Below are 14,228 nucleotides of genomic sequence, written 5' to 3' on the forward strand. Positions count from 1 at the left end.
CGTCTGTCTGAGCCAAGATTTCCTTAGAATGGCTCCGCTGTAAATGAAAGTTAATAAGATTTAAACTGGTAATGCAGATGTTTTAAAATATTGCAGAATACAAACATCAGTAGCCTATTTGCTGACGTCTAATAGCGGTCTTCATTACAGTTGTGTAGATTTCACTGGGCTCATGACATGTAGGAAGTTACATCTCCCTGCTGCTCTCCACAATGATTTCACGGCGAATCATTATGAGCCACTCCTACAGGTGGAAATAGGTGCAATTGCGTGGATATCATGTTCATGTTGCCTATAGGCTACTCCAAAGTCTGTATTCAGTCAGTTCAGAGTGGAAGAGAGGCAGAGAGCAAGAGCTGGAGAGCGAGAGCTAGAGAGGGAGAGGGAGGGAGAGGGAGAGGGAGAGGGAGAGGGAGGGAGGAAGGGAGACGTTTTCTTTGCAATTCCAACCTCTGTCCTTTACTCGTTTTCTGATTTTCACCCGGATACAGGCTGCAATTGAACGGTCTTGTACATCACTGGTAAGTCTAAAACTGTCTACTCTCACTGGACAGACACAATAACTTACATTTTAACTGATAAACTTTTTTATAGTAACTGGCGAATGTGACTATAGCTACTAAAACATATATGCATGTGTTTGTCGGTTGTGCTGAAAGCCTAAAAGTTTTAATGCGAGATTTTGCAGCGTCTCAACAGGTGGTTCTCTCGTAGTATTTCGCATGAAAGCGATTATTCATTTTTATAGGCTCCATCAGGTCCCTGCAGGACAAACTAAAGCACGATCAATCTGTGTTCCCGCTCTTTTGTAATGAAATCAGAAAGACACTGGTCATTACAGATAGGCTAATCATATTGAACAATTAGTGCCGTACAAATATCCTGTCCTTTTCTGGTGCGATAAGAAGTGTGCTGCTCACACACACAGAGACAAAAAAAAACACGCAGCACTTCTAAGGTTTTTTTCTGCTATCCGTATTTCTTTATCTTGCTATTCTGTGCAAATTCGGTGAGTAATAAGGTTCCTAAATATTTGTGTTGCAGAGGCAGTTATTGTATAAACACCGAGGCTATAAACGGAACGACAAAATAGTTGTGTATGAAATCACACATTTCAACTCAAGATTCACATTCAAAGCCAAATAGATTTAAAGCCAATGATACACCCTCTCTGTTAATTGAGTGGCTTCCATATAAGCTTCTTATGTGAGGCTCAAAATATGAGGTAGCCTACAGCATCTATTAGAATATGGTATAAAAACGACTTCATCACCAATTTGAGGGTTTGTAATGTTGGAATATGCTCCTGTCAGTCTCCCCACTTGATTAAATGATGAAGCAGGAAGTCTATGGGGACTTAACATCCATCATATTAAATCCACAGGACAGTGCCTTAATGTAGGGTATTATCTGCCTCTCTCAGTCTCTCTGACCTATTCATTCATTTATTTATTTAATTTGGTGGAGACAGGGAGGTGTAAACAAGGGGGCTGAAACAAATGTGTATTCTTTCAGCATTACCCCAATTTAATATCCACGATGACAGTTAGAATGAGTCATTCTGTGAGGATGCTCTCCTGAAAACATTTCAGCCCTCACTACTGTTGAGAAAGTGTTTTTCCCCCCACTAAGCATTAAACACTTGTGAGCTTGGTGTTTTTTCCTCCACCTCCTCCTCTTCTTGAGTGTGTGTCATGGGTGAGTAAGCCGACACAGATATACAGACAAAAATATCCAAATTCTTAAAATTGTTAGTGTTTAATTAATTGATTTATTCATTTAGCAGGCTGGATTTTGCTGTATACCCAGACAACAGGATTTGGATTTACATGTACATTGGTGGCATCGATTCCAGCACAATTACGGAATCTCCTAATTTTGAGGAATTATTTGATATGAGTGGGACGTGATGGTCATTTTGGCATTTTTCTATGTATTGTTTTATAAGCAGGTTTGAGTCCGAGGATCCTAAAAAGGCTGAATGACATATTGCAATTGTAAGATTAATCACATAAAACACCCAACTGCCACCATGGCAACAGATTTATTTCAGTCATACTGTCTAAAAAATCAATACTTCAAAACAGTGGAGAAAAGTGTTTTTCCAGTAGTAATTTGGTATGTTTTAATATGAGACGTCTTGCTGTGCAGACTCAAGCATTTAATCAGACATGGTGTAGTAAATCCTAAGACATAGATTCCATCATACAACACCGGCAGCATATCAGTGCCTCCTTCCCTCATATCACACAGTTTGTCTACTGCTGTGTTGTTGATGGGATTTGTCACCCTCCCCTTGCATGAGTGTTAAAGAAAGCCAGCTGGACATTGAAAAAGAAAGAGCAAGAGAGACGCATGTATATCCAAACCAAAATAGTAAAAAGATTGCAGGATGTGTTGACCAGTATTTAAGTTTCTTCATGTGGGCAATGAAACTGTTTTTTTTTTTAAATTTATCTCTCTTCTCTCTTCTCTCTGCTTCCTTAAAGATCCCCTTAAGACCTGTTTAAGACTTACTAACAAATATAAAGCCTGTGTCTAAGATGTTTTTCCACTAAAAAGAGGTAAAAGATTCACAGTGATGGAAATTAAGTACATTTACTCAAGTATTGAACTTAAGTAACATTTTATACTTTACTTGAGTTACTTTATACTTCTACTCTAATTTAAATTTTTCAAATGGGAATATTAGACTTTTTACCCCCCTACATTTACCTGACAGCTACATTAATACTTCTCACATTAAGATTTGACACACAAACAAATTTATCAAATATAGCATATTGTGGAACGAGTTGTTCCCAACCTTTTTAGCTCGTGGCCCCTTCCAAAAGGCGCAGTGTCTAGTTCCCTATAGGTCCCTTATCACATTTCGGATGTCTTAGACTTGTCTGCAGTTCCACTGGAAACATTTCCTCTCACCACCTTCTTACTTGCGGCGTGAACAGATAAAATGATATATTATTTTTTTAAAAGCAAAGAGAAAAGTCCACATTTGTGTAGCAGAACTTTTTTTTTCTCTTCTTTACTAGCTCATTAATCATCTTACAACCTCTCAGATTTATTTTGTGACCCTTTGGTGGGGCCCAATCCCTAGGTCGGGAGACAGTGTACTTTAAACAGCCTAACTGTAGGCTGTTTAAAGTATTTAAAACTAGCTCCACCTCTACCAGCTACAACTGTAAAATGCTACGTGCACATTCATACATTAATATTTAATAATGTTATTTATAATGCTATATCAGTCAAAGGGGCACTCTGGATAGTGAGAAGTGAGTACTTTTACTTTTGATACTTTAATTATATTATTATATTAATATTTCTGCTCTTTCACTTAAGTAGGATTTTGAATGCAGAATATGTTTCATTTCAAAATGTAAACTGCTGGACACAAGATGTCTCCCACTTCACAGAAAAGTATGCGTGCACTCGAGGCTTCAAGTTTCCACAATACATTTGTGTAAGTTGCATATTGGACCAGGACTGCCTTCCAGACTAGTTATGATGTCACAAAATCATGCTCACACGTCTGAAACTTAAACTCAGGTTTCAGGTGAGCACAGATTCAGCAGATTAATGTGAAAACAGTCTTCTTCTGTTAAACTCTGCACACGGGTCATTCCTGCACAGTGATGGTCAAACAAGTTCAAGTGTAGTAACAATGCTCAAAACACATTGTAATGTTTTTTCTTTATGTTTTCCAGGTGTTAACAGTCTGGATTTACATAACAAATGGACTGACAAGACAACACTGATTACCACCTTTTCCAGCATTATAAAGGATCACCATTTTTAACGGGTTTTACGGTCCACTGGTCGTTTGGCTGCAAGAGTTTGATCCAAGCTGAGAAAAAACACCTTCCCCGCCTGACTTTCCATACATGTTTTGGCTGACAGTTAAAAGACACACTGGCCTACAATTTTCCATGATGTGACTGGATTCAGAGGTGTCCATCTCACCTACCATGATGGAATCTGGTCTGTCACCTTCCACAGACCCTCTCCACCTCAACACCAACAGCTACATCAAGAACAGCAACAACAGCTGGAGTGGCCTCCTTGATGGTGACTCACTGAGGAGCAATCACACCCTGACCCTCCATGGCCGCTTCCACAACGCCCTGCTGGGAGTCTTTCTTGGACTTCTTTCTCTCCTCACAGTCATAATGAACCTGCTTGTTCTTTATGCTGTAAAGAGAGAGAAGAGCCTCCACACTGTCGGCAACCTCTACATTGTCAGCCTGTCTGTGGCGGATCTCATTGTGGGGACCACAGTTATGCCTCTAAATTTGGTGTATTTGCTGGAGGATGAATGGAAGCTGGGAAGGGCTGTCTGCCAATTTTGGCTTATTATGGACTATGTGGCTAGCACAGCCTCAATTTTCAGCTTGTTTATCCTGTGCTTGGATCGGTACCGCTCTGTCAGACAGCCGCTCAAGTACCTGAAATACAGAACGCGGGGAAAAGCCAGCGTGATGATTTGCGGAGCCTGGCTTCTGTCGATGATGTGGATTATTCCAATTTTAGGATGGAGGTCTTTCACTCATGTAGACCTTAAACCTGAGGAAGAGAACAAGTGTGACACGGATTTTCGCTTTGTCACGTGGTTCAAGGTTATTACTGCCGTCTTCAACTTCTATGTACCCTCAGTTTTGATGCTGTGGTTTTACACACACATCTACTTGGCAGTGAGGCAACATCTCAGGGACAGGGAGAGAATCATTCATCCGACGGATTCATTTGGTGAAAACGAGAATGGACAAAATGCTCAAATGTCCGTGAAAAATGACTCAAAGTCACCGAAAAGGGAATGTGAGGTTCCACTGGAAGTCTCGAAAAAACAATACTTGTTGGACCAGAACACTCTAGATCAGACATATTCCCTCGAGGATGTGGATAAAACTAAAACTGCTTCATCCAGATCTCACAGAAAAATTGGTGTGAAGTGCCAACAGACGACATTTCTCACCATGACAAAAAGACTCAGAATGGCACAAAGGGTCAAAAGGTGCTCCCTGTCTCCTGAGGAGAAGCAGGCAGACATAGAGATTCCCCTCAGTCGACCTTCAGCGCCACAGGATGTAATTTGCTCAGAGGGGAATAATGAGAACAAACTTCAAGCGTCTTTAAATGAGTGTCACGTCACAGTGCCAAACTCAGTGAGCGATGTCTGTGATATCAATCAGGTTTCAGACGTGCAGAGGTACACTTCAGTGCTCTACAACAACTATAACCCCAACCATGCTCTGCCCTGGACTGAGGAAGTGGTTGAAGATGGCAAATTGGACCCTGCTAATGCAGTGACCCTGCGGCAGACGTGGCAGAGATTTATCGACCAATCACGTCAGCGTATCCAAAGCCTAAGGATCCATAAAGAGCACAAGGCAGCCAAGCAGTTGGGCTTCATAATTGCTGCTTTCTTGTTGTGTTGGATACCATACTTCATAGCTTTCATGGTCATGGCGTTCTGCAGAGAGTGTGTGCACCATGACCTTCACATGTTCACCATATGGCTCGGTTACATCAACTCTACTCTCAACCCTTTTATATACCCGCTCTGCAATGGGAACTTTAAGCGAGTCTTCAAGAATATTCTGACATTCTGAAAGGCAGAACAAAGTCAAAGGTGTCTAAATGCTGCTGATATTCAGTTTGCATCAATTACATGTCTTAAAGTCCCTTTCATGGGTTAGCTTTGTAGATAAAACCAAATGTATTTTTATTGTCAGTTATTTCTGTTCTAGATTTTATTTTTGTAACTTGCTGCCCTTCGATTCAGACTCATGGCAACAGTTTGCTGCCTGAATTTAATGTTATTTATTTTGTCTATATTCTGCTAATGATAATAAAGTGTGTCTAGGACCAGAGACCTTTATACTCAGAAGAATTTGATCTCTCAACCTTGAAAACAGAAGCATGTATCTAGTGTCTTGGCTCTGGCCCAGAACGGAGAGAAAACAATGTCCAAAATGTTTTTTTAAAGAAAATCTGTTTTCTTTTTGCACAGTGAATGTACAGAACCAGAAAGCATGATGTAGATACAAAATATTTAGCATTTTACAAGCACTGCCATGCATTTGTGAGTGTTTGTCACACAGTTTTCTCATCATTAAAACAGGATATGGGACATTATTTGTCCTTTCTAATGTCAGTCCAGGAAAAACACAAATCTCACCATGTGTCTAGTGAGCCATTACCCCAGGGAAGGCTGATTTGGGATCTGTTCAATTGTTCCTTTATTTTACCATTCTTTTTGAGAGTTTTTAAACATTCAATCTTAAATGACTTCATTGTGTTTTTAACACATTGAAGTGGCAATCTCAAGGATTTTCATTTAAATAATTGTCTGGGGTGACTGAGCTTATGGCCCACTAATGAAAGTATTGCATTATTTGTGAATTTGCCGCATGACAAACTGGGTCTCTGTGGACATTCCTGGAAAAAATGATGTTAATGCAAACCAAACATTTCTGCTGCGGCTTGACATTAAAAGCATTCAACTGGTGAAACTTTTGAAGCAGTCAGAGGTGTGTGTTTGTCAACAGAGCTTATACTGACTGCTATCGTGAATTAAAAATGCATCTACAAAACAAGACAGTGGAGACTGATGGCATTTTTTGACAGCGGATCAGTTTGAAATATTGCAGAGAGTTATGAAACAATAAGGGGCAGCCACAGTGAGCTAGCTGTTAGATTAAGAGCTGCAGGTGACCGGCTGTACACCTCCGACTTCTCAGCAAGGTTACCAACTCCTTTCACTGTGCCCTGCTGTTCGCAGACTCATGCTGTGTGCAGCATAGAATTACATCATGGTTGCTCACGGAAAAAGGTCAATTACTGCCAGACTTCTTTATTAAAACAACAATAGTTTGTTTTGCTGCCTCCAGCATTCTGTGACCTGTACTGTATTAGCACTTACTGCTAAAAGGTGTTGCTAAATCAACCAGGCCTGACATCTTAAGGATTGCCACTTTACAATCACTATCTTAATAACCCATAGAAATGTTCTGGTCTCATTTTACCTGTTTGTGCTTTGTTAACTATTTATTATCCTCAAGTATAAGTGGAGAGTATCAGCAAAGATGTAACGTAAAGAAAAGCTATTAAGAGAACCTTATATCCACACACACACACATATATATACAGTTTATATAATACTCAAGCACTTGCTAAACAATGGATCTATGTCTGAATTCCAGGAAACACATTTTAACACTGTGAACAACATGTTAAATCCTTTTGTTAAACTACATAAGGATTTGATTTTTCTTCTAACAAACCTACCTTTTACGAACTCAGCTTTTAACACTCATCTATTTTATGATGTGAGGTAGCACCTCCTTTTATGCCCTTAGTCAAAGACCACCAAATATTATTCTTTACCCTATAGAAAAGCGACTAAAGTTGAGACTCATTTAATACATTGGTATTGAATAAATATTCAGAACAAACACAAAGTGTATCCATCATTAGAGGCGCAGCATTACAGCACAATTATGTCTCCCATTGGAAAAGGTTATGCCTGCAATCCTCTTGTGAAATAGAAGGTAAATTATGTTAAAATTAACATTTCCATAATATAAGTTCAAACAATGTGTTCCGATTTTCAAAAACAATTTGTCATGTTTAATAAATTACATTTTGTTCTCATGACAGAGGCCCATTACTGTATTTCAGACTTTAATATGTGAATAACAGTGTCTGAAATAGGGTTAACCTACGTTAAACTGCAATGACAACCCACGTTTCCTGTGTCCAGTGAACACAGACGGGTTGGTGAGTCACTACTTAGCCAAATTGAAAAAATCAGAGGGGGGTGGATCTGAGCTGGAAGAGGTGATGATATGAATAGAAGAAGCATGTGTGATTGTGTTCTGTCATCTCTACAGTTCATTGCTGTTAACGCAACAGAGCCGGTGTCCAGCTGGTATTCAGGAAAAACTATTTTTCAGATGTTCTTTCTTAATTTTTTCACAGATCAAAGCTATCAAGTTCTGCTATTACATACTACTGAATAGTTTTATTCCTAGCACAGAGAGCAAAGGTCTTGGTCTAGCATTCTAATGATCACTTTCGTTTTTAATAATGCTTCATGTTATGACAACCAGAGCACCTGTCATTTGAGGGGTAGTAGTCCCTATTCAAAATGAGGCAATTATAAATGGGGTTTGAATATACTCCATTTTGTTTTCCAAAGAATCGGTTGGATAAACCTGAATGGGGGCCTTGGGGAGAAAATGTTGCAGCCATGTTTAGTGCACATGGCACACTGCAGATGGCAGCTTCTTCGTTTGTTTTTTTTGCTCGGAAGCCCATCGAACTACCCATCCTTAGGTTTTCTTTATGCCTATTAGTTTGTGTTAATTTGATGATGCAGAATGTTTGCACCATGTGAGCACAACATAAAAAATAATTAAGGTTTTGGACATAGATTTTGTGCGCAGAAACACCAACTAGGACAATATGATTCTGTGTTTTCAAAGTAGCTGAAGGAACACCACCCACAGTCAACAGGGCTGTTAATATAAATGTTTTTAAATCATGCAACCCGTTTAACTTTCACTACACATTGTGGCATTCACATGCAGAACGTAGCTTTAGGGACTGAAGCGCTTCAGCCGAATCGTCCCATTGACCAAATTAATTATTATATTATTATTAATTATCATATGTACTATTATTACTGTTTTTGTAAGAAAGTCTGCCAAGCTCCAATACAATGAGCGATAACATCATCACTTTCAGTCTCAGCCTTTTGTTTCTTTTATTGAGGACTACTGCACTACTGCCCACGTAATTTAGAATAGAAGAGACTTTATTAATTCCACAATGGGGAAATTCACTAATTTAGGGTTGTTTTTCATGTTTGCCTAAAACTAAGGTGCTCATTAATTAGATATTTGTCCACACTGAATATGTCTGGTTAAGTGGTCAGTGTGTTGAAACTGTTTTTAACTCTTGTGAAGTGTAAAGAGGGTTTTTTTTTTATTATTCATCCATACCATCTCTTTACATCCCTGAGTGGTAGTGGTCTGTCATGGATTTCTGAGGTGTGTGTTGAATGTATCTCAGTGGATATTTGTACTTAATAATAAAAATGTTTTTCATGTGTATATATATATATAAACAGGAGTGGGCTGGATGAGGCAAATTTAACTGACAGGACATGGCAGACCTTTTGCCATACCTGCCAGTGGCTAACAGCCTTATCCATATCAACATTGTCTCAAGATACTGAGCCCCACGTTAAACTGCTGCATAAACCAAAACCACTTTAAAGGGGTCCCATTTTATTCTAGTCAATTCTACTTTGACTTGTGTAAGTGTAATTGAAAATCAAAAGGAGTTATTCTACTTGCAGTGAAAAAAAAGAGAAATTAAAACAGCACAGAGGTAAGTGTGAAGCAGTGACTGACAATCAACTGTATGAGGAGATGAGAGGCAAGGAAAATGTTAGATTCAGTAAAAAACAAGTGTCACATGTACTGAAGAAATCAATTATTAAATTAATTTAATTAAAGTTATGTCTATTTATTTTTTTCATATGGCTATATTCATATGGCTTCGAGGAATATATTGAGGGCAAGAGGTGCACAACTTGATTTTCTGCCTAGGCCACTTTTCAGTCTCTTCAATCACTCATTCATTATTGAAACCGTACCTTTACATTAACCAAAAATAATTTACTTATTACAATTTAACCCTTTTTTAAACCTCGAAAAACCCCAAAACAAATTTGTATTTATTTGTCGTAGGAGGTGGAGTGGTCGATTCATCTAGCCCAGCCTCACCCTCTCACCATGAGCTCATTGGCCACATTCTCACCAAGTCCAGAGATCTGGGCCGGTATTTATCCATCCATCCATCCATTGTCAACCGCTTATCCTGCGTACAGGGTCGTGGGGGGTTGGAGCCAATCCTAGTTGACTTTGGGCCAAAGGCGGGGTACACCCTGGACAGGTCGCCAGTCCATCACAGGGCCCAGTATTTATCAAGCTTCTCAAAGTGCCATTTTAGTATTAATTAAGTAAGTGCTGAAACTTCATGAAATTTACTCCCACTTTCAAACTTAAGTATAAAACCAAGTTATCAAATGTCTTAAAGCTAAGAATCACTCTTTCTCTCCCAGTTATTTAAGACAGCTCGAGAGGTCTCTCAAGTGGTTAGGAGCTGCCAGTAGGGACTTGTGATGGCACTGTGGAGACAGAGACATGGACAAATCTTTCAGGAGAGGTATAATATCTCTGAATTATTTGACAATACGCAGTTAATTATACAGTATCGTTTGGACAGTGCAGGCATCACCTTTGTCAGCGAGTTGGTGAGGGACGTCATCTCACCACTGACTTTACACATCAATGCGTTTTCAGCTGAATTGTGGTAATAGGGTGATGGTAAAAGGTGGTAATAAAACTTCATTTCTTTGCCACAGGACAAATGCACCAAGGCAATGCTAATGATTTGTGGCCATCACAACCATCAATAAGGTGAACTGTCATGGAATAAATTATGGCACTTACAGCTCCACACACTTGTTTCATCGACCTCCAATGAAATGAGATAATCCAAACACAATTGCGAATTATTACACAAATGTAAATAGCCGGATTCCCAGGAGTAGTAGGCGCAATTAATGGCACTCTTAAAAATATCAACTGTTTTATCTTTTATTTCCAATGTGTATATAATAATGTATTCTCTTAAAAAATCTTTATTGTCAAATGTCTGTTGAATATAAACTCCTCTTAGGAATTTCACCATTCAATATGAATTATTCTGAAAATATTCTTAAATAAGGAAATCTATTCAGTGATTGCTCCTTGTCATCATCCAAAATCCCATTTGCGGCACAACAAAATGTCATGAATTAACTCTAAGACTGACACTTAAGATTTAGTCCTAAACTTCACTTAAATTAGGATTGAGATGCTTGATAACTAACTTTTAAGCTTTGAGCCAAGAATGAGTAATGAGCCAGACTGGCATTTCCCTTGCTTCTCTTAAGTGTGCTCACCTTTGTTGAAGAAAAACAACCTAGATCCATCTGTAATTATTAATTACAGAGCAATTTCCAAATTTCTTGTTCTTAGCAAAATACTTGAAAAAGTTGTGTGCAAACACATGGATGAATATCTTTCAACTCACAAATATATATATGATACATTTAGTGCGTATCATATCACCAGAACACCTCTAATAACAGTAATCAATGACCTTAAGATCAACAGTGACTGACAGAGAACTTCGATTTTAGCTTAGCTTGATCTCACTGCTGCCTTTGAGACTATTCATCATGACATTTTAATTCAAAGGCTTCATGTTTTATTCATGTGGTTTTAGTCATGTGCTGATCTCAGTCCTGTTAACAAAGTAAACAGAATTAATGATATTAATTGATGGATGTCCAGAAACATTTTACAGCTGGATAAAGACAAGACTGAGATACTCAGAGTTGGTCCTAAAAGTCAGTGACATTTATTCACTGTCTCTGAAACACAGTGAGCAAGTCATTATTTTGGAAAATTTACAGCATTCATATCTCAAACTGACTCCCAAAATCGTGGCTCAAGCAGGTTAGACTACTATAACACTCTATTTACAGGATTATCCAAATAATTAGTGGTAGGGCTACAGCTCATTCAAAATGCAGCAGTCCAAGATTCAAACATATTACTCTGGTACTGAAATCACTTCACTGGCTCTCGGAAAAATACAGAATCACCTTCAAAATCCTGCTAATAGTCTATAAAGCACTTAATTGTTTGGCTCCTCAGTACATTTGTGACTTGCTTAATGATTATAACCCGATTAGACCTCTCAGGTCATCAAGCCAGCTGTATCCATAATTACATTATTGTGGTTCTGCTCTCTGGAACAAGCAGTGTAGTATGTTTAATATATTCTTGGTGTATGCGTCATTAATTTAGTTTTTGCAATTTTCTCTTGCTTTTACTCTTATTTATACCTATTGTCTCATGCTTATATGTATATTTTGTCTTTCACTGTAAAGCACATTGAGTTCATGTGTAATGAAATGATATAATGAAATAAATTGCCATTGCAAATACAGATTATGTTTTAGAGATTTCACTACCTCTGTATTAGGTCTGGGCAATAAAACAATAACGATAATCCTCGCAATATAGTTTTCCTCAATAACAATAAAATAAATGTTCAATATTTTTTTTATTTAATTCATTTGAATTACAAACAAATTACCACTTAAATTTTCTATTAGATATTTATTTTGTTGAGAAAAAGGAACTGAAAAAAAGATTGTACTTAATTTGACTCAGTCATATTTGTTGAAAAAATATTTTTTCATCCTAAGTGTTTTGAATGTTCTAGCTCAGATTTGTTAAGTGATCCAGTGTTTGGCATCAATTGTTTGCCATGTTCGGGCCATAAAGAATAGGCCTTGTTTAAAAAGAAAGAAAGAAATTGCCTAATGATTTGACATATTTCCTGATAATTGTCGATATCTAATCATCTGAAATTTTTAATGCGATATTTTGGCCGTATCGCCCAGCCCTATTTGTATTTCTAAAATCCTTGCTTCTGCCCTCGGCCTTTAATTTTGTTCCCTCTCAATCCATGGCTCTAACTTTGTGTGCGTTTTTTCCCCAGCATTATAATTTTGACACGGCCCCTAACTCATTGTGGCACAGTACGCTTTACAGATGGATCCAATTTCTGATTTCCCGGTGACTATTCTGGTGAAAAGGAGTTCGTTGCTCCTTACATTTCCGGAATTGTGGACGTCTTCCTGTTAAAATACACCTTAGTTTCAGTTGTGACTTAACCTACTTAAACCGGTGGTACTGGTGTGACATAAAGTACGTTAAGTTACTTCCCGGTGGCTGGCTTGCTCCTTTAACAACCGTACATTACATTTCTGCTCAGACCGACATGAAAAGAAGCGGCGCGTACAGGTTTTTATCAGTTTTCTCGTGCTTCATCGTTTGCGCGTTCTTATTTTTATTTTGGTTCTTTATATTTCACTCAATGGTAAATGCACCATAAGACACAGAGACAGACTTCTGTTGCAGCTAAGCTAAGTTGGCCGGCTACCTACCCACAGTGCATTGCTTTATTGACAAGTCCCGTGATCACATGATCAACTTCACCAGGAAGTAAGCATCTCTGGTAAGTGTACAAAGCTCAGCTTGTTAGTTTGACATGAACGTGTGTCTGGTTTGTTTAACGTTACCCTAATTTATCTGGTTTTGAATAACGTTACAGTTATGTCCTAATATTTTGGTCTGTTTTCCTTGGAGATGCTCATCGTGTGTAAAAAACGTCAGAGCAGTTTGAGCAGTTTAAGCTGTCAAAGCTTCTGCTTTTCACTGTGTGGTCTGTTGGTCCGTTAACTTACTGCACAGTAACTAACAAGTAAAAGTCCTGAAAAAGTAAGTATGTAATTTGAAGATACATTAACTGTAATTACATTAGCTAGTGTTTAAGTGTTAGATGTGTTGGTGCCACATGTTTGGCAACAAGAAATACCATCCATAAAGTAACACACACTGGGAGTGCGAAGTTGATATTTTTAATTTATATAAACAGCTGAATTGGCCAGAAAAATGTATCCAAATGTTGACATTAAAGGTGTCAGATGTTACCAGGTGGCATAGTATCCATTAGATTAATCGATCTTGATTAACTAATTTATTCTGAAATGTCAAGGTAGTGAAAATGCTTGTCATAAGTCACCACAGAGAAATAAATAAATGTATCTGAATTGTTTATGTAGTGTGGTATTTGTTGAATTTTCTCCCGTGGATTAATAAAGTATTGTCCTGTCATATCCTATTTTACAGTATTTTATCTTAGTAATGATATATAAAAAAGCAAAAAGCAAGGGACTATTTAGGTATCTGTATGTAATAAATGACATTTATTTGATTGTCAAAATCAGGTTAATTTTATGAACTGTCAGTCAATTTCAATAGATAGTACCCACATAATTACATTATATAGATGTCCATACTTTGGGTTCACTTATGTCATGATAAATTTAGTCTATTCAGCTTTAATTGTATAGCCACAAATCTGCAAAAGGCTTCACAATCTGTACAACATATAACACCCTCTGTCTTTGTTCTTTTGTGAATGATTTAAAAGTTTACTTTGTTGATACATCGATTATTTGTTTAGTCTTTACCCATTGACTGATTGGTGGAGTGAATTAGTTCTCTCGTCTCATTTCACTGTGTGCCTTTTTATTG

General features: G+C 37.9%; 2 protein-coding genes across 3 annotated transcripts in view; both read left to right on the plus strand.

The window, feature by feature from the left end:
- The first annotated feature begins 412 nt into the window (after nt 1-412).
- On the plus strand, nt 413-6,574 carry hrh1 (histamine receptor H1). Its single transcript, XM_038695427.1, has 2 exons — nt 413-521; nt 3,705-6,574. The coding sequence occupies exon 2, from the start codon at nt 3,966-3,968 to the stop codon at nt 5,604-5,606; it is 1,641 nt and encodes a 546-aa protein (XP_038551355.1). The 5' UTR covers nt 413-521; nt 3,705-3,965; the 3' UTR covers nt 5,607-6,574.
- A 6,094-nt stretch (nt 6,575-12,668) lies between these two features.
- Nucleotides 12,669-14,228, plus strand: part of atg7 (ATG7 autophagy related 7 homolog (S. cerevisiae)) — a 70,258-nt gene continuing 68,698 nt past the window's right edge. The window contains exon 1 of one of the 2 annotated variants that reach the window (XM_038697785.1): nt 12,669-13,146. The gene's annotated coding sequence lies outside the window, so the exon portion shown is untranslated. The other variant, XM_038697784.1, reaches the window with a different exon arrangement.

The sequence above is a fragment of the Micropterus salmoides genome, unplaced genomic scaffold (assembly GCF_014851395.1).
Source record: "Micropterus salmoides isolate LMB-PRFRI ecotype aquatic unplaced genomic scaffold, ASM1485139v1 Ms_hic_scaffold_4, whole genome shotgun sequence".
NCBI classification, from domain to species: Eukaryota; Metazoa; Chordata; class Actinopteri; order Centrarchiformes; family Centrarchidae; genus Micropterus; species Micropterus salmoides.